Source organism: Pleuronectes platessa, chromosome 22 (genome assembly GCF_947347685.1).
Source record: "Pleuronectes platessa chromosome 22, fPlePla1.1, whole genome shotgun sequence".
Lineage (NCBI taxonomy): Eukaryota > Metazoa > Chordata > Actinopteri > Pleuronectiformes > Pleuronectidae > Pleuronectes > Pleuronectes platessa.
The window spans coordinates 5,502,691-5,522,906 of NC_070647.1; the positions used below are offsets into that span (position 1 = coordinate 5,502,691).

At 41.2% G+C, this 20,216-nt stretch overlaps 1 protein-coding gene across 6 annotated transcripts in view; it reads right to left on the reverse strand.

Moving 5' to 3' along the window:
• osbpl8 (oxysterol binding protein-like 8) overlaps positions 1 to 20,216 on the reverse strand; it is an 80,928-nt gene that overhangs the window by 19,714 nt on the left and 40,998 nt on the right. For 5 of the 6 annotated variants that reach the window (XM_053414736.1, XM_053414735.1, XM_053414734.1 and 2 more), the window contains 2 exons: positions 20,047 to 20,083; positions 17,182 to 17,352 (listed from right to left, as the gene is read on the reverse strand). In XM_053414736.1, the coding sequence (XP_053270711.1) occupies positions 17,182 to 17,352; positions 20,047 to 20,083 (208 nt within the window). The remainder of the gene's footprint in view (positions 1 to 17,181; positions 17,353 to 20,046; positions 20,084 to 20,216) is intronic. The other variant, XM_053414739.1, reaches the window with a different exon arrangement.

Genomic DNA, 20,216 nt, shown 5'->3' on the forward strand with positions numbered 1-20,216 from the left:
CACCACCCCCATCCCTTAATCTCCACATGTATGGACAAGAGTGGATGATCATAACATATATAATTCCATTCATTAAGACGAAGAGTGTTCTGCTGCTTTGTGGTTCATGAAGTAACAGACGAGCTGGTTTGAACACAACAAAAGATATAGTAATACATGGACATGTGATAAGATGATATTGAGAGATAAATCTGGGATGCATGCGGATGTTTAGTCAGTGTGAGTACACTCCAATTTACATGCTTGACAATTAGTAATCAGGCAGTCTGAATAAATCAGTGCAGACCACCAAGTGTCCCATTTCCATTGGAGACACTACAGGAGGACACTTTTCCACGCCAAAGGGATCAGACCGAAAACCTGAGGCAACTTGTTCAATAATTACAGCCACTAGAGACACCATACATAATAAAATAATGAGGTTCATTAATATTTAGCTACCATTTATTGTGGGGAAACAAAACCACATTATGTTTATCGTGAAAAAAAATTACGATCATTTCTTTCCCAGGGGCCATTTTTAACAACAGATGTGCCATTTATTTTCGAAAAATCCTCTCATAACATAACACAGAGGGTCTCAAATAATCCAACTGGATATGAGGGATCTTTATTTTAAAATCTTAATCCTATCAATCCACATGAACCCTCTTGTTACATTTTGGGGATTACGCAAATACATTAAGGACGATAGCTACGCTTAGAAATGTGCTTTGTACCGTTTCTTCAACTGGGGACAGTGGCAAAGCAGATAGTCAAACCACCAGCAGATTTAGGCATCAGGGTTTTAGTGGGGTGTCTTTCACATATATTTTATTGACGTCATGCATTTTTCATTTGGTGCGAAGCTGTTTGGCTCAACAGCCTGACATACCTCTTTCAGCCTCTGGATTTGATTTAATAATTTCATGGTTACATATATTCCTTATTTTTTCGTAGAATGATCTTTTGGATTGTGTGTAGTCTAAGGTTGATACTTTTATGTGAACAATTATATATTAAGTATTCTAATCTAATAACTATTAAACATGATTGTCTAGGCACACATTCTGTGCCATCACATCATTATGGCACTGTGCCTTGCCTCCTACAAGTTGGCTGCTGAAATGTGGGCCACAGATTTTACATTTACCTGATCCCTCACACTATCCATAATCCTTGAGCAAAAATAAACTGCTCCAAGGATGCTGGGAAAAAACAATTAAAGTAGTTGGAGCATAGCCACACAACTGTTGCACAGCTAAAAAGCTGAACAATGGATAATTTTAATGTAACACACTCATCCTCACATTTCAACTCACTGTCCCACAATGTCAGGGATTTATAACTGAATTACAGCAAAAATAAGTCGTGTAAAGCAGTTTATTTTTATATCAAATATCGTTTTAGTGCTGCAGCTTTCGACAAACCCAGCGTTTGCTGTGCTCATGTGTGTGGTTGAAGCAGTTAGGAGCCTCACGTCCCACTGCAGACAGACTGGGGAATTCGCCTGTAAAAAACTGGAGCTGCAGTGATCTCACCCTGCATCAAAGATCATAGACAGAAGAGAACAGTAGAGGGACTGATGAAAACAGAGGGAGAGAAAGAGCTGTACGCTGCTAAAAGAAAGTGGTTATACATATATAACAGCGCCACCTCACACATGTACACACATACGCACAAACGCATACACTCTAGATCACCAGAGGCACGCGTATACATCAGACATCAATAGTGCAGAAGAAAGTAAAGGAAACTATATTGTTTGAGACGGCTAAATATGAAGAAATTTAGGTTTCAACCGAAGAAAATCGATAGAAACATTTCCAGCTTTTAATAGAGCTTCAGTATTTGTTGTTGTAAATGCGAGGGCTGCCATAGCAACAGGCGACCTGAGAACAACACAAGGAGGAAAAAGCTGTCAGCCCGTTTCTCCTCAGAATGCATCAGTTTTAAGGAGTAAATTGAATGCTTGTTCCTGTGTGAACCTCGGCATGGCAACAGCATGCGTGGAGATACTATTTTGGCTCTAGATTCAGGAAAACTGAAAGATGGCTTGATCCGTTGAAGGAAAAGGAAAATACAAATAAGGACATTCGCTGGTATTGATTTTCTGTTTAATTTTGGATGACTACCCAGTTAGCAGCATACGCCATGTGTAGTATTGTAATGTTTGAGTATAAATCTGACATGTATTATCAATGCTATAATAAGTTGTAACACCTCAGGTTCACATGTAAAAAATAGCCCCTCATAGATGTTGAATGTACTGATTATATGTCGCTTTTGAAAAAAGCACCCGCCAAATGAAATGTGATGTAATGTGTCTGGAGCACTTTTTTAAAACACGGATGTATTGGTTATCATATTTGTTAAAATCCTCTTCTCTTCCCAATAGCCATCAATAAAGTCATCAGGGGAAAAAAGGCTGTGGCCGTCGCTGGACTGAAATGTCATATAAATAACAATAATTTCATTCAAATTCAATGAAATCAGTGGTCCACATGCTATAACCCTGCTGCCCATACTCTCATTGAGCATTACCAGTTGTTTACAAGACGTGTTTTTAGTAATTGTCAGACATTGTATGTTCATAAGTTTTGGGGGCATAGCTTTGATGAGAGGGTCAGTGTCAGTGTTGTATCGGTCGCATGTGTTCAAAGTGTAGCCTGCTCTTGCTAAATTTTCAAGGATTACCAACCCTAGCTCCATATATCCCTATAGGGTCTTTTACTGTATATCTAACCTACAGCTAACCTCTTTTCATTGTGCACCACTTGCACTGGTAATCAAAAACTCATCTTGTCTTCATGGACAGAGACTCCACTTATTGTTCCGACACGCAGCCGAGTCACGCTGACCTCAGGATGAGCTGTGATTACAGCTACTTATCGACCACAATGGTAGGGCTCTTTCTCTCTTTGGCTTTATAAATACCCCGTGTTCAACCACCCCAATCAATTTCCCCCCTGCAGGTAGTCCTTGACTACAGAGACAACAACAGTCAACATAACAGCTGAAAGTGCACAGGCCACATTTAATGGTGGATATTTCAGTAATTTAGCTGAAAGTGGAAAAAGTAAGAGAAATTCACAGATTCACTCAAACCAGCAGAGCTAAGCTCAAACTTGATATATTTCGGTCTGCGGGTCTGCTTCCAGGTCTCTGAACCGGTAACTTATTCAGCCTGTACTTCACGAACAAAACAACAACTGAGATAAAATGGCGCAAACCACATTATGTGGGTCATACTCTTATTCTGTCCGCACACAGGAAGCTCGATGAGACAAAAGCACATTATCGCTTGGAAGTGGTGATATTTCAGGATGTGACTGGATGAGAGAGGAGGGCATCAGGTTGCTTGTTATGGCTGCTGTTTTGTGTTGGTTATATATTTATGGTTTCAGCAGGGTTGATGTGCACTGTCAGACGCTGGGCTCTTTTGCTTGAACTTTGGCAGGGACTACAGGCAATGACCGATTGCCCTGTCCTCTGATATTTTGAGGAAAGGATGTTCAGAAGAATCTAACTCCTGGATTTTGTTTATTAAAGTCAAATATGTCAAATTCTCCTACTGCCTTCTCACCGTCTGCTTACTGTCAGCCACTGGAAATGCCACTATGTTATTGTACGGGAAGATACCAACAATCATGTTCGCAATATCACTCTAAAGGTTAAGTGCTGAAGGATAAACCACAGAGAACACAAAGAACAAAATGAAACAACCAAAGGTCAAAAACATCAGTGAGCTGTTTCAACGGTCGAGAGACCAGTAGAAGTTGAAAAGGTTATGAAAGGGGATGAAGAAGTCGCTCTGCTTCTGCCGGACAGATTTATTTAGCTCACATTTGGCCAAAATTGTGTTGCTCAATTTGCTATTGTTTGTAATGCGTGTGCATGAGTGTGGGGGGTGCAGCCCTTCAGGGACCAGTTAAGGGAGGGGTTTGTTTGTTTTGGTATTAAGTTAAAATATCATCAGCAATTCCCCAGAATTCCATTTTTAAATAATAAAAGATTAAGAATGAAAATTGCATTATTCATCAAAAGACACTGGCTGAAAACTGAGTAGCACTAAATTTCAAACTCTTATATTTAAGAAGTTGGACACATCAAATCAATCATCAAATGTTATGCATTTTTTCTTCAACTGTAGCTTTAAAGGTTTCAGTTTTCTGTTGATGGGCAAATAATTATTTTTGGCTTCGTTGGGTTTTGCAAAACAAACAGAAAACCTGTCCATTTCATCTATAATACATTTAAAAGATGAAATGGCGAGAGAAAATAAGTTGACCACAATTTGTTTGGTAGTGTGTGTTTTTGACAGCATTACCAACGTATTAAGAAAAACTGAGTCATCAACCATTCGTCAGACAGAGCGTCAATCCTGAAAGTGATAAAGATAGAGTAGACGCAGACTCTACTGTGGAGGATGTGTGGGTGTAAAAAAACAAGGAAAGTATGAGAAGGTACGACAGTAAATGCAGCCTGCCTGCGCCAGCTGTCTCCTGCAGCTTCTCTTAGAGCCGGTGCCAGTTAGCAGAGTGACTACAATGAGGATGAATGGAGCCAAGACTGGGAGCTGACTGAGGATAAAACATCATGACTCAGACAACGTCTCGCAGCTCGAGATATTCCTATTGCTGGAGGAGGTGAAGCTTTAAAGGGGCCAAAAGGTCGTCATGTCAAATCCCCAGACATTGAAAGGTCTGAGGAGATAAAGACGATGACGAACACCCTCTCCGTCCTCGTCAGCTGCTGCTGCTGGGGCACCCTTGAGCAAAGCAGTGAAATGGCAGAGTTGCTCAATGGCAAATAGCGGGGGGGATGAAGGTTGCGGCAGGTCGCATGAATGTGGATTTGTGCATTAACAGTGTGGCAGTGCGTAGGTGAAAAGTGGCAGCTAAGCACAGTCAGCCTCTGCTGGATTAATAACATTCATCTGCGAAGGTGGAGCAGAGAACATCCACTCTGTCACCGCTCCAGCGGCTGCCAGCTGTCTGCCTCCAGGTTAGTGTCCTTTTCAGCAGGACAAACAAAGGTGGAGGCAGAGATTTCACGAACGAACACTTAGCTGATTTAATCCTAAGTGTTCTGGGGGGATTTGGTGCACTTCTAAAAAATGCACGATGAGGATTATCACTACACTATCACAGAGGTATCACCAGAGCCTGACTAACAGAAAGACAGCTGAGCTGAGGCATGGGCACTGCGTCATCCATCTGACAGTTTGCACCAACCTGGTTTACCTCTGTAGTCCATAAACAGTTATATGTTTCATTCTCCAACTGTAGAGAGAGACATGAGAGTCCTTGAAGTGGGAGGGGGGTCACTCTGACGAAATAGTTAAAGCATTTCGAGCTGAAATTATTCTGTTTTAGGATCGATGACACTAGTGTGACTTTTAACAAATTATTTTTTTATGTTACAGAGTTAAATCTACATTTACCATTGTCTCTATTTTCTTTCAATATTTCAGATAAGGTGTCGCTTACACCCTTGTTAACAAGCTTGAAGTCCTCTTATTCTTCACTACAGTTGGTGGCACATTGTTACACCCCTTTTCCTGTCATCTCCCCCAGTCCCTTGGTCAATGGAATGACATGAAACAGGCAACAGGAATATGTACATCGGATATAGAAAGATGACCACATCACCACCCTATGATGACGGGTTTTCTACCAATCAACATTTAGCCCACAGAGTCAAGATGCAACTTCATTTGAACTAGTTGATAGTGAGCACGTCTCTGATGTTAAGATGAAATTCTAAACAACCCAATGCATGAGAGCATTGGGTCCATGAAAGTCGTATATCCTGATGTATGGACTTTTAAGTTTCAATGCAACTTTTTGATGCCAACATAAAAAAAAGAAAAACTTCTCTTTGGTTGAAAAAAGTTTGAAGCAGTAAATCTGTTAAGTCATTCAGGCAGATCTTATATAAACCTCATTAAAATTCACTCTCTGAAATACAAGACCGAGCAGCCCTGAATCACAGGAGTTCAGACAAGCTTATACAGATCACCACAAGCCTGTTAATATTCAGTTTGGAATTCACAATCAAACGTGCATCTCAACAAACACAGTCATGCTTCAGTACTCCAAATTAGATTTCACTTTCAAAGCCACAGCTACACACATACTTGTCAGTCATTAGGTAAAACTAGAGGGTAAGCCTATGGGCCAGCAACACTTCCCAGAGTGGAGCTCTGTCTCCGTAACACCATCGGAAAACACCAACCTGGCAGCGACATGGGTGACAGCTCGTTATAGCCCCCGAAGGAGGCATTGCGGATGAGTTTGCGTCCGTCCGGATGCGGCGGTCGGAGCGATGCTGTGCCGCCACACGTGGAGAAACGCCGACGACTCAGCAGGCCCTCCTCCTTCATCATGGGGCCGGTGCGCAGCTCCCTTGTGGGGAAGCCGGGAGGGAGGGACGCGGGTGTGGGGAAGGTAAGGAAACTCAAAAGACTAGAAGGGTCGAGGAATGGGGGAGTCGGGGGGAACAGTCCGATCTGTCCCACGCAGATATCGTGTGAGTGAGAAAAGCAACAAAGACACTCACATACAGACAGACACACAAACACACACACACACACACAGTAGCTCAGACAGCAGTCGCCGAGGCAATGCAGTACGCTGCTCTCCTCAACGCTTCCTTCAACCAACAGCTCCCTTCCTCCCTCACACACAGTCTCTTTCTCTCTGCGAGTGTGTATGAAAGCAGCAGCCTCCAAGTACTTAATAACGAATAAGCTGAGCCCCTCCTACTCCCTCTCCTCAGGATGGGCAGGAGAGCTGCATCTTAGCTTGGAAATAGCCCTTATGTTCCATATCTCATCTTTCTATTCAGCTATATCCCTCTCGCTACATATTTTATTCATTATTATAGATTCAAAAGGGGCACTTTACTGCTTTTCAACCGTGTTAATGGATTAGTCATTGGGTGGTGTGTCTATGACGTCAAGGGTACTTATAAATATTTTCAAAATATTAGCCGAGCTGAATTAAGTTTCTGTATTCACTCCTCTGACATCAGCGGATGATGTTAAAAAAATACTAGGAGGGTTTGTACACAACAGCTGTGGAAATTGAAAATCACATTTCTTTTTCCCAAATGTTCAAAAATCTTTGCTCAACATAACCATAGCACTTGTCAGAGTCTGGACAGGAGTTCTACTGCATGAGTCACAGAATAAAGATGAGTATGTGCACCAAGCGAAGCATAAACTCGAGCTGCTATTGATAGTATTGCCTTCCAGCAGGAATGGACAGAACAACTGGCAGCATCAGGGCAGCTAGCTGGAATAAAAACAGCTGAAACACTGGTAGTGAAGCTATTTATATATTATATATATTTCAAAATGTTTAATCTAATTATATTTGAATAGGCTGCAAACATTATATTTGTATGTTTATATTCAATACATTAAAGTTACTAAGGCTACCAGGTAGTGTTCAAAGGGATAGTCCACCACTAGGCCGATGGAAGGGTGGGTGAAGTGTTTGAGTCCACAAAACACTTCTGGAGTCTCAGGGGTAAACAGCGTTTCATCCAAAGTGAGCTGTTCTTCAGGCAGAAGAATAAAATAAAACACCATGCCTCGATACTGCTTATGTGGTGTCATCCAAGTGTCCGCAAGCCCAGACACATATTCCACTCGAAACGGCATAATTTACACAAGTTTTAAGCCTATAGTCCACTACCTGAAGTGACAAAGCTAACAGATGAAGCCACGCGCACCCCGCCTATGCCCTTGGGCAAGAATGCGGGGTGCCGAGGTGCCCGAGGGTACGTGAAGGCGCCTTCGAGGAGGCTATCAGGTGACATTTAGGCTTCAAACACAGTGTAAATGGCCTTGTTTCAAGTCAATAATGAATGTTGGGGCTGCCTGACACTTGGATGAAACCACACAAGCAGTATGGAGGCATGTTATGTTTTTTCTATTGTGGTATTATGTCTGAAGAAGAGGTCCCGATTGTTTTCAATTGTATACGATTCAGCTGCAATGCTGTTTACCACTAAGACTCCAGAAGTGTTTTGTGGACTCAAACACTTGGATGGAGAGAGAAGAAGTATTACCACATCGGTGGTCCACTGCAACGTAAAAAAAAGTTTTTACCATCACCGGCAGGCTGTATTGTTCAAATATCTCTCGTATGACAAACACATACGTAATGCTTGCTATGTTTGCTTGATTTCTGTGGTGAGCAGGATTAAGTTTGAACCTAGTAAATGTAAGCACTGTATTTAATCAAAGAAACACTGGTTTTGGTCGGCTCTTCAGAGGTTATGAGTCAATGGCCTATATAGACCAGCGATATTTAATAATATCTATATCAACAGCAGTGAAATACCCCTTTAAGATAACAGTATACAGACCATCCTTCCTCTCCCTGCTAGCCACACTACATAGAGCTTACAAACTGTAAGTGCTACAGAGACAGCTGTCGTCAGACCAGAGAAACACAACCACTCACACACACACACACATACAATCACGCAACATAAACTCTATTGAGGACAGAAGGAAGCACTTTATAACATCAGCGCTCAGATAATTCCAACGCATAACAAATTTCTTCCAATCCCAGGCTTCTGTGACCAACCCGGTCGATCAAAATTGAAATTCTACCCAGTATAAATCATATTCATATAGCACTACTTCCTGTGCACAGCTTTTAAAGCAGGAGATTCAGTAGTACCCAGATTCACAAATTATATGGTAATGGTGTGTATTAATACAGTGCTTTTCTAGTCTTGATGATCACTCAAAGTGTTTTACAGGACAGTGTTAGATGAATACCATGGCAACAATTCATTCTGAGACTGACTACAGTTAAATAGGGCTGATCACAAAGGAATCGACTGTGAGGGAGCATGTGACACTCACTGGAAGTTGCTTTGTTGGAGGACACAGTTTCCTACAAAAGTTATCGCATGGTACAAATCTAGCTGTGTTGTAAGGAATAACTGAGGCTCAGACCAGACAGAAAGCTGATTGGTTTGGAATTAGTTTTTTGATTCAGTTATAATGAGTTGTTTCTTTATTTAAAACAATATAACTCATTTAGTTGCTGTGGTGACGGCCATAAAGGATAATTGAGGTTATCTGTGTTGCTCATACCAAATGATGATAAAGTGTGCGTTGGAAAAAATACTTCGGCAAGGACACCGGTGGGTAATGCATTCTTTGCAGGAATGAAAAGACTTGCCATTAGGCCTTATCTTTGAAACTCAGTCTCTGAGGCGCATTGTCTGCTGTGGATATCCCTCCACAGTCCACTGGCATCTCCATCTTCCCTTTCAGCTGAAGTACCCTTTTCTACTCTGTCGTTTGAGCCACTCCAAATGCAATCTCCTGGCATCGGGTCGAACCATGATACGAAGTGGCCACAGAGACATTTCATCCCAGGTAGCTTCAAGAGGTAAACAGTGCGATCCCTTTCCCTGAAGCTAAATGATGAATACAAAACTGGTAAGTCAGCAGCTTTGACCTCCTCTGCTTTAATTAACAAAGGTAATTAGGATGTTCCGTATGTATAATGCGGATCCCAGATCTAATTAACCCGCTTGCTGGAAAAAGTCCATTTCTACTGGTCCAATGGCACATCGGCTAAGTATAGCCACCATCTGGGACGTTTCTCAAGTAGGAAGTGATTCTGGCCAATCCTTACCTCACCACCTTCGCTAACAAATCCAAACTCAAGAATGGCATTAACCTGCTGACAACACTCCTACCATTAGCTTTTCCCTATGACCACAGGTTTTGCCATCTGTCTTCCTGGTAATAATACATTTTTGTTATAAAAACGTTTTATTAAACCTTTTCTAAAAAGCATTCTTATCACAAGGACGTGAGAAGGAACCATCAGTTATGTGTACAACTGGGTGAACATTGTCTGAATATCAGCTCTTTAGCACGACTGGCCAGATAGAGTTACTTATGTGCTACGTCTATCTGCTCCACCACTCATGTGTATCAGGTGAGCTGGTGTCAGGTATATAGGGAGTGCTGCTATGCCAAGCAGGTAAACATGTGGAAGAGTGAGGATATACAGCTGCCCTGTGGAACAACAATTCAACACGCTGATTCTCACCAGAGGGGGCAGAGTTATTGCTATATTGACATTTGAAAGTTAATTTCGATCAGTTGATTCCAGACAAAGAACTGTGGTGTTTTTATTAGCCATGTCTATCAGTTAAATCACCACTTTGGCCTGAATATGAAAAAATCTTTGATACAGATATCCGTGCTGTCGCAAAGATGAACCCTGACATTTCCTTGATGAGTTTGAGTTTGACATTTGTGGCTTTAGGTGAAATATCTTGACAGCTGCTGCTTGGACTACCACAAAACTGTAGGTCCCCCTCAGGGTGAATTTTAATGACTTTTAATTAGCACCATTAAGAAGGCAGAGTTTTAATTTGTCCCATAGTTTGCTTTAAGACAAAGATCAGAAGTGTAATCCGGAAGCAAAAAGAAGATTTTGATTATCAGCCATAATATTGTTACACCTAGGGGGCACAAACCACAGCTATGCGATTGTCGTATGCTATTCGCAATGTAAAGGAGAAGAACTACATTCCCCACAATGCTTAGGTCTAATGGCGATGTCTCTGATCGAAGGAGCTAGCTGTTACCATGGACATTTTAACCAGTACTGTAAAAATCATATTGGGTACGATCTTTCACAGTTATATTACGTTTACCACAGAGTGACCCTTTATGACAGTGACAAGAATACAATAGTCATTGGTCAAAAGGTCATGTACTGGAGTATAGTGTTAGTGTTTTTTTTGTCTCTGAATCAAATGCTATACGGTCACGATTCATCTAGAAGCAGCTCGGCCTTGTTCCAGGTTATATTTTTTCATTATAAGGATTTTGTCAAATGTCAATGGAGAAAATTAATGGGGAAAATACTTTCAAAACCAGTTCTGGCAGGGGACGGTCACTGTTACTCTCAACAGCCATCAGCCATTAATGTACTTTTAAGATGCTAGGATGTTAGCATTCTGTCAAACTGTAGCCTCAAAGAGTTGCTAAGATGGCAGTAGACCTGCTATTACTTTAAGAATTTATAGCAAGTTTACCACGATAAATGTAAAATCACTTCAGAAGAGTTACCATCAGTTACAGTCAGTTCTGGTTGAGACCAAAACAAAGTTTTCTAAGCTTTTTCTTTTTCAGCTGAACAGTAAAAAACTGTTTCATCATTACACACTGACAGTCTGAAGTCACAGGAGGATAACAATCTGTCTCTGTAGCTGCAAATCACCTGCAGACAGAATGTGACACAGTAACCCACAGGTTGCAATTCACTGGATACCAAGCATGTATACAGAACATACTGTGTTTCACATGCAGACAAACCTCCCCAGTATTACGTAAAGCATCCAAGGAAACCCTGTAAGCCTGGGATTAGCTTTGGAACAAAGCAGCTTTTTGAACGCTGGCCTACAGGTATCTTCTGCTGTACTTCTCTCCTGTTAGACTCACTGTCACAGTCGAGGCTTTTTAAGAATCAACAACCTCGTTTCTTTGGTGCGTAAAAGCGGTTTTATGTTAGAGCAGTCTTCCTTCTCTCCTCATCACACAGAAAATGCACACATGTAAAAGCACAACACAGACAGCAACACGAGAGTCATCATAGCAAAATGGGGGTGGGTTTCATATTAGCAAGGACAACCAGGACAAAAGGGGGGGTTAAGGGGTCGCGCTAGCTGAAACACTAACAAGCTAAACTGCATGGTACCTCTTTTCTGAAGCTTCCGTTCAGGCTAAAGCCAGTGTGCTAAGGTCAAGTGCTGACAGCGGTCCAATCTCCCATATCATGCTAAATCACTTGTGCTTTAAATCCAGATCATGTTAGTCCAAACAAGCCTCCGGCCGTCCGAGCAGAGCTCAGACCTCAGGGCCGAGATATTGTCCATCACGTCGTCCTGTCCTCCTTTACTTCCATAGACTTTTCCTTATCTATGATGTGTATCTCCACCATCAGGCCCTCTCCCTCTTAGCACTCAGGCCTCCAAGGGCTCAGCGGCTCATTGGACGAGAGCGTAGGTTGAAGAAAAGGACACCGGCCTGGCAGTGGCTGGAGTGCAGATAAGACCTGCCCCTTCCATGTTATTAACCCTGTCTGACAGGGTATAATCCCCGAGGCTGATCTCAAATCCGCACTGACCCCACCTGCTTTCTCACTTTTGCACTCCTTTGCCTTTCATCTCACCTCTCTTCCATATATATAAATATATATCCCAAATCTCTCCATTTCCTTGGAAATCTCTTTTTAAATTCTCTCCCTATCTTAAACTTTGCCCTTTTGTCTCACTCTGCAGTACAAGTAGACGTTGGGTTTACCTAGAAAGAGGGTCAAGGCAGCAAAAGGTGTTTAAAGCGAGAGCGGCTTATAAGCCACTTGAAGAAACCTTATTAAACAACCTCCTGGGTTTATTTTTGTTCCCGGTGAATCGTGAGGAAAAGAAGACTCACGTAACAGCCGGACAACAGACACCAGTGTTTGTCCGTGCTTACGTGATGACGCAACTAAACTCAGATTAAAATAAATGAAAAAACACTTCCAATTATGGTGCGAGACCAGGGTGAGTCATGAACCAACACAGCAAGGATTTACGATAGAGAACTGTTTTGCTCTCTACAAAAGCACGACTCATTTTGACAGCAAATGGCCATATTTTAGAATCCGATAACTATACATTGGCCACTATTTTGTATGTGTATATTTTCATTACTGATAAGGATCCCTTAAATTAAATCTTTGCTCTGAAAGATGCTGGATATAAGGTTTCTCTTCAAATAAATTAGATTTTAAGACCTACATCCATTATTGTGTTTGCAAGACAAATCTGCTATTATAGGAGGCAGTGCAAAAACAAGAGTTATTGGTGTTGCTTTTTACTGTTAGAAATTAAGGAATACAATTTGATACTCATGTTGACTTTGAAGCAATAGTGTGATGTGCTGCAATAAATTCAAGCTTAATCAAAAATGCAAAAGAAATGCAAGAGAATAAATAATTACAGAGCAAATCAATACTACTAAGTTGAAAACTTTTAAGCAATGTGTCCTAGTTAGTGATTTAAAATGTCTTAAATGATGTTAAGATCGATATTAAGATATTATGTAGTTGCCAAATGATCAGTGTCAGTAGTTTTTCATTACTCTTGATGAAGGTTGAGGGCAGAGGATGGCCTGTGATTCTAAAACTGTGATTTGTGAATATGGGCTTCACAAATAAAATTTGATTGATTGATTGATTGAGAAAATGCCAAGGATACAGTATTTTGAATACAAAGTTTCTACATCAAAGACCACTGACAAGTTTATTTAATATAACTGTTGGATGTCCTGCTCAGTCCCTATTGCTAAGTAACCCAATTTAAGTTCTAAGATGAAAAAGAAAAGACAAGCTCCCACACAGTGGCAGAACAAAACAAAACAAAATTGAATTAGAGGGACGTTTTTCACTGTGTCCAATGGGCAATAAACTGTCGCAATGTACCAATGTGATTGCTAATATGGGATTTGCAATTTTAAACTCAATTCAGGGAGTAAGAACTTTGTAATTGCTTTCAGTAAATGTGTCAATAACAACACCCAAAACACTGATTCAGATTCAGAAGTAAGAGGAAAGATGTGGACTGTGATCAACAAACCCCATGTAAACAAGGGGTTTAAAGTGTTTACTATAGTGTGCGTCAATCAGAGGTGAGTCACTTCACTCAGGTAGAGCAATCAAAAGTTATTGTGTTTATATACCTTGAGAAATCATCCTCTATAAATCATGGTTATTGTTCACTGAGCGGCATCGACTCACTAAACTGAGCTGTGGAAATTAACAACCAGAATGAAGCATTGATCTTTCCACCTGGGTTGTTAACTTTCACACAACACTTACAATGCTCCTCTCCAACTGGGAAATAACTCAGAGTGCGACAGTCGACCCGTCGTGATTCCCGTGGAATACACAGATCAAACCCCACATTAAAGATTCAAAGTCAATTTTTACCGCAAACTTTAAACTAAAGAAAATGTCCAAGACTGTTACACATTGATCAAGCACACACGGCCATCACTTTGAAACGGGACTAAGAGGGAGCTGGAGTAAAAATCAGTTGCCATGGATACCCCATTTTGGGCTGCAGGGAGTCGGGGGGTCAGAGAGAGCTTTCATGACTCTTGTTGCACAGTTACTTGATGCTTGGGAGGGGAGGTAGATGCACAGACACAAGCCGCTCATGCTGGTATGTTTACTTCTGCTGGATCATGTTTCCACTGCACGCTCTCAGGGGACCAGTTACCGTTTTAGAATGCCAATGTAATATGATTCACGGTGTGCAGCAGTGACGCCAGATGACTGTATGAATTCTGATTGAGTGGATATATTACATCTCTGGCTGATCTTATTGTTGAAGCACACATGAACACACACGTTAGAAAAAGTCTAGAAGCAGCTAAGCAGTGACGCAGAGCAAGTTTTTATTGACCCCATCACATATGATTGTTTGTGTATTGAGAATGATTACACACACACACACAAACACACAAAAACACGGATATGAATCACAGTTATGTCAGAGTAGAGTGAGATCACACTGATGAGTCAATTATCTACAATTTAGAGTAAATTGTGTGTTGGCAAACCATGAAGAATAATCCCTAGATGGTCTTATGTGATTACTCCCTCTTGTGGTGGGAAAGTGGCTTACAACTATCAAAAAACTGGAGGAAACAACCGACCGAGATGTCAAAACTTCTTCAGCAATACGATTAGATTCCAATCATCGTGTGGAAGTAAAACCTGGTACAGCAGATTTACTGAAAACATCTAGTGAAGACCTTTGTTTGAGCATTTATGAGTCAAAGCACTATTAAGATGTCGTCTTTCTGCCTCTTACTTAGAGGTTCCGAACTATGAGCCAACAGTTGACAAATATATATTTAAAATACTGACATGCAGGACTGTATCATAGCGAATCGTAAAACCAATTTTCAGTTAAACAACTTGACTTGTAAACCAGTTTCTATGGCAAGTGCAAAATAAGCTTTTCCACCAGGTCCAACATCACAGTCTGCCTTTTACTAGGTTTTCTCTGTGAATCTTTGAAAAAGACTAATAGATAAGATTAATATCCTTCAACATTACTGGCAGCAGTTGACTAACCACAGAAAAGGATCCACAAGGGGGCACTGTAACATAAGAAAAAGGTTCAAGCAGAATGGAGGGGGTGACGTAAGACCCTGGCCAGATCTACCCTTGAGTTTATTTCTCATCAGCTATTCACTTCCTTTTTCATTTGATTATCTCTATGCTGTGTGGGATTGTCCATCATCAACTCTGGAAAGTCCCAAATGAGAGTCTACATAAGAAAATGATACGCTTTACAAAACTGCAGGAAATTCTGATGTCCTCCTCAAAGCGAAAGGTTGAGGATAACAGGGATACATCAGGTGGGTAAGGGGAGCGGACATGGTATTTATGATGTATCGCAAAGTACATCAGCTGATACCCGAGCTATTTTGAGTTGTAGCTCAGTGACTGATCGAACATGAAAAAAAGAAATAAAGAGAAGATAAGAACTGGACCATGCAGGTTTACTGCTGTGCCTCTGTGAGATGGACAGAACTGCCCAGCGAGTGAGCATGAGTCATTGTTTCTCCAGCGGGAGTGCCTGGGAAAGGCAAAGACCAAACACTGGCGGCCGTCCTCGAGCTGGAAATGTCAAAAATATTCTCTAAAGTCCCTTTAAGTCTGAACTTAAACCTAAGAAAAACAAGATAAAGAAAGCAAAGACAAAGGAAAGAGGATTATATATGTTAAGAGGCTCAAGGCGTATGTAGATCTGTTTAAGGAGTTCAGGGGTAAAAGCAGACAGAACACGCAACTTCAGACTGTTAATACTGAATGTTAGAACCAGTCTGTGACCTTTCTGTTAGGAGGCAGCCATTCGGACTGTTCAGCAACCCAATTAATATTCATGCAGTTTATCAAGTCAATCGCCGCAGAGGAAACTGGAGTTCTGCCTTCAGCCTCATAGCACAGAACCCTTAGTAACACAAAACGTTTGGGGATTTGTGCGAAACAGATGGCCAGATCGTCAAAGAAATGGAATCCCATGTAAAATCTGTCATGTAAGAAAGTTTTCTCTCACTGAATCCACTGGTGGACTGTTAAAGCAGCCCCTGTGCTTGTCCTGTTAAACAGAAGCGACTGTGTCAACAGAATGCGAGAAGATTCGTAAAGTCAGACAACTGAGTGAGAAAAGTCCAAAAAAGCATTGTCACGGAGATTTGCAACACAAGCCACGGTAAGCTACTGGTTAAACCAGACTGAGGCTGTGGCGACCAAAGCCTCTTCTCATTTGTAAGACAATGACCTTCATACTGACTCTGCCAAGGGGTTTATGTTTTTTCATCCTGTCTGTTTGCTGGTTGGTTTGTTTGTTAGTTAATTTGAGGCATTACAAAAAAAACACTGGTATTTATTTATAGTGTGTGTAACTATGATGCAGATCCAAATGAAAATGCGAATGGTGAATTTAAATGTTATTTCATAAGGGGATTATTGGGCCAACTGGGTGCCCTTCTAGTTTATTATTCCAGTCTTGACATTTTCTCACTTAGATGTGAAACATCTGCAGGAAGTGATACGTTTTATCAACAGCAGCTTAACACTGGAGAGACAGAACCGCTTCCGACATATTTTCTTAAAGCAAGAAACTCCGAGTGTGGCGTGCGTTTTGACTCCAGAGGAAATACACGTTACACAGTGATCACCACATCAGTTGTGAGTTTCCATGAACAACAGCAAATAAACAGGACAAATGGAATCAAATGGGAAATGTTCTCACAAAAGTGTAATGAAATACACTGAGAAAACAGGAGAAGTAGAAACACAAGCCCTTCTCAAACAAAGGGAAGCATTTGTTTATTTTTGCCACATTGCTATTTTTCCTTCATAATAAGATATTTCAATCATCTGCACATGTGAGATATGTGAAATAAAAAGAGAACGAATGCGAGTGCAGATCATAACGTTGGATTTTACAGGGTGGGGTATTTATTAAATGATGTCATAAGTTAAACCCATGATTATATTCTGCAAACCATGACACAAGTTTACATCAGCAGTTTAACAGCTGGCCCACGTTCTCTAAACAGCCGACTGTCTATCTTACCGTGGGTGTAGCTCACCCCCGGGCTGAGGGTCGAGGGGGTGGAGACATGCTCCCTGTTGGGCGTCTGGAGGCCGGCCTCCTTCTCCCTCTCTTTGTCCCGCTCCTTCACCTGGCGCTGGCTCATCCTGCCTGGGGTCAGAAGGACGGTGTCATCACTGCACGCTACAGCAGCTGGAGGAGAGAGAGCAAGAGAGAGAGAGGACAGAGAGGAAGAGGTGGAGGAAGATTGAAAGGCAGATGAGCGATGAAATAATAAAGAGACATGTTGCAATCTTGTGTGAGAGCAGAGAGCATCTCCACACAGCCCCCTGGTGGAGCATTTGCTAGCTGCAGCCCTCAGTTTCGTAACACATTTTAATAAATTATATAACATTTTTCATCCAAGTTTGATGAAAGATGTGTTTCATGAGTCCTAATAACTCTAACATGTGTGGGTATCCCTCATCACCTCTTTATGTATACTTGGTGGGACTGAAACAAGTAGGAGTGTTCTGGTAGTAATGGTTGGCAGAGGACCAAAATAAATGAATGATGTTTAAACACGTTTTATCTGTGGCACTCTTCAGACCTGGTATTAAAACCCCTCTAAAACTATTTTAAGGCAGAGTTTTACAAGTAGCTTTCTGCCTGATATCTGTTCACAAACATTCAAAGAAGCACTTATTATTTGACAGGGTCTTTAACCTCACCACTGACATCGTTAGTTAAAAGGTTTAATTCACACAGACTCTTTCCTTTTCGCTATCACAAATTTTTTCCTACAGGTTTACAAAGACTGATGTACAACTATAGACTTAGGAATTATTTGTGAACATCACTCAAAATATAATCGCATTGTTTCTCATGAAATATCTAGACTGTGGTGGCCTGCCATATTCTAATTGGTCCTGACACAGTTTTGTATAATAAATACACACAATCATGCACACGTATGACATTTGTGTTCACAGAGACCATATTGTATCAACGGATACAAAAATGAGAAGTGTGAAATGATTTGGTTCATTGTGAAACTGTTGCTGGTGAGCTGCGTAGGCTGTGTTTCAATGTGATCAGGAAACATGTATATTCACGCAGCTAAAAGAATGTGACCACATGAGTCCCAGACCTCCGATTGGGTTCTGAGTGATCGCCTTGTTCTCAATGCTTCTTGGGTGCTTTCACAGGAGAACTTCGAGCTGTCGACTTGTGATCGGATGACTCAGGACAGTTGTTAACACCCGGAGTGAACAGGGCCTTTGTTTACTGAGGCACACTGAGACAAGGACCTCCTCTCTCCCATGTTGAGAAAACTTGCCTCAAGTGAAGACACTGCAGATAAGATATTCTCAGTGGCCTTCACAGTACCAGTCTGTGCTTTTACTCTCATTAACTGGTGCAAAAAAAAATCCTCCTCCAACCTGGTCAAGGAGAGCTATTGAAATATTTTCTATGTCTTCTTTCAATAATTCTTTCAATGAAAAACAAGATGTTATGTACCAAACATTTTATTTCCAGTTCTATAGAGGTTGATGTTTTACTACACTACTCACTTTATATAACTAGATACAGTCACAAGTGTTTCAAAGTCAGTTTGTAGTATTATTATTCTTGAGAAGATGCATTTAATCAAGCTCAGTCTGAATCCAATTTGTATCCTCATTGTCTTTTAATTTCCCTCACATGTAAAAACTAATGTTTTATATATTGTTTAGTAAATAATTTCTCCTTCCAGTCTTTTGCAAATTACCTTAGCTAGACAAACTTTGTGGAATGCATACTATGAATTTTTACACACACACACACACACACACACACACACACACACACACACACACACACACACACACACACACACACACACACACACACACACACACACACACACACACACACACACACACACACACACACACACACACACACACACACACACACAAGATAATCCATTAGTTTATCCAGCCCTGTCAGCATCCGCTCATCCTATCAGACAGCAGTGTGTGTATAGCAGGTAAATCGTTGTGGGTTTGTGAATGAAGCTTTGCACATGTAATGTGTGTTTCCTTCTGTATGCACTGACACACTTTCCTATAGGGCTGCCAGGCAATACGTAAACCCATGGCAATAATTATTGTGTTATAATTTTAAAGCTCAATATATGTATCAATACAATGCTTATACGATGCCAACAGCATAACATTAAACCTAATAATAATAATAATCTAAATTAGGATTTAACGAGTTTAAATTTGTGTAAAAAATAAATAATCAGATTCAGATGTAAAAACAGGGTTAAGATTCAAACTATGAATTAAGTGTCACAAATAAATGTGAGGGAACTTTTAAGACAGAGTTTCACATTTTCTGCTTTGTATCTGCACACTGACCTGTTTTTTCACAATGTCTTTAACACCCAGCCCACAAATAGAAGTAACTAAATTTGGAGGCAGAAGTGTTACAGATGTTGTTGTTTTTTAAAAACAATGAACAAAGTCAGTGTCGTGACCAACTGCAGTTAGTGGTTTATTAATGAGGTTGGCCCTGTGCTCGAAAAACCAAAGGTACTGGCAGAGCAATCAAAAGTTTAATTATACCAAGCACACATCACCATGGCAAAGTAAACACATTCGGAACAAGTTTTTGTCAGAGAAAATGTGCGAGATTGGTGCATTACTGTTTACTTTTTGCACTACCTGAAAAGACACTCACACTCACTCTCGCTCTCACACTCGCTCTCACTCTCGTTCTCACACTCGTTCTCACACTCGCTCTCACATTCGCTCTCACACTCGCTCTCACACTCACACCCCCTTATGTTCAACTGGCCCCTAAATACGAGCCCTGGCCCTTCCCCTGTGCACTGCCCTTGGTCTGAAAGGTGCTTACCGGAGGTGGCATGGTGCTCTCTCAACTCTGCATGGGGCTAGCAGGGGGAAAGGGTGGAGACAGAAAAAAGAAAAGCACAAAAGGGAGAAACGTCCATCATGGGTAGACCAGATGTTGACCGGATGTTGGCAGTGGTTGGTTTGCGTGCAGCGGGGGTTGGTGATAGTGGG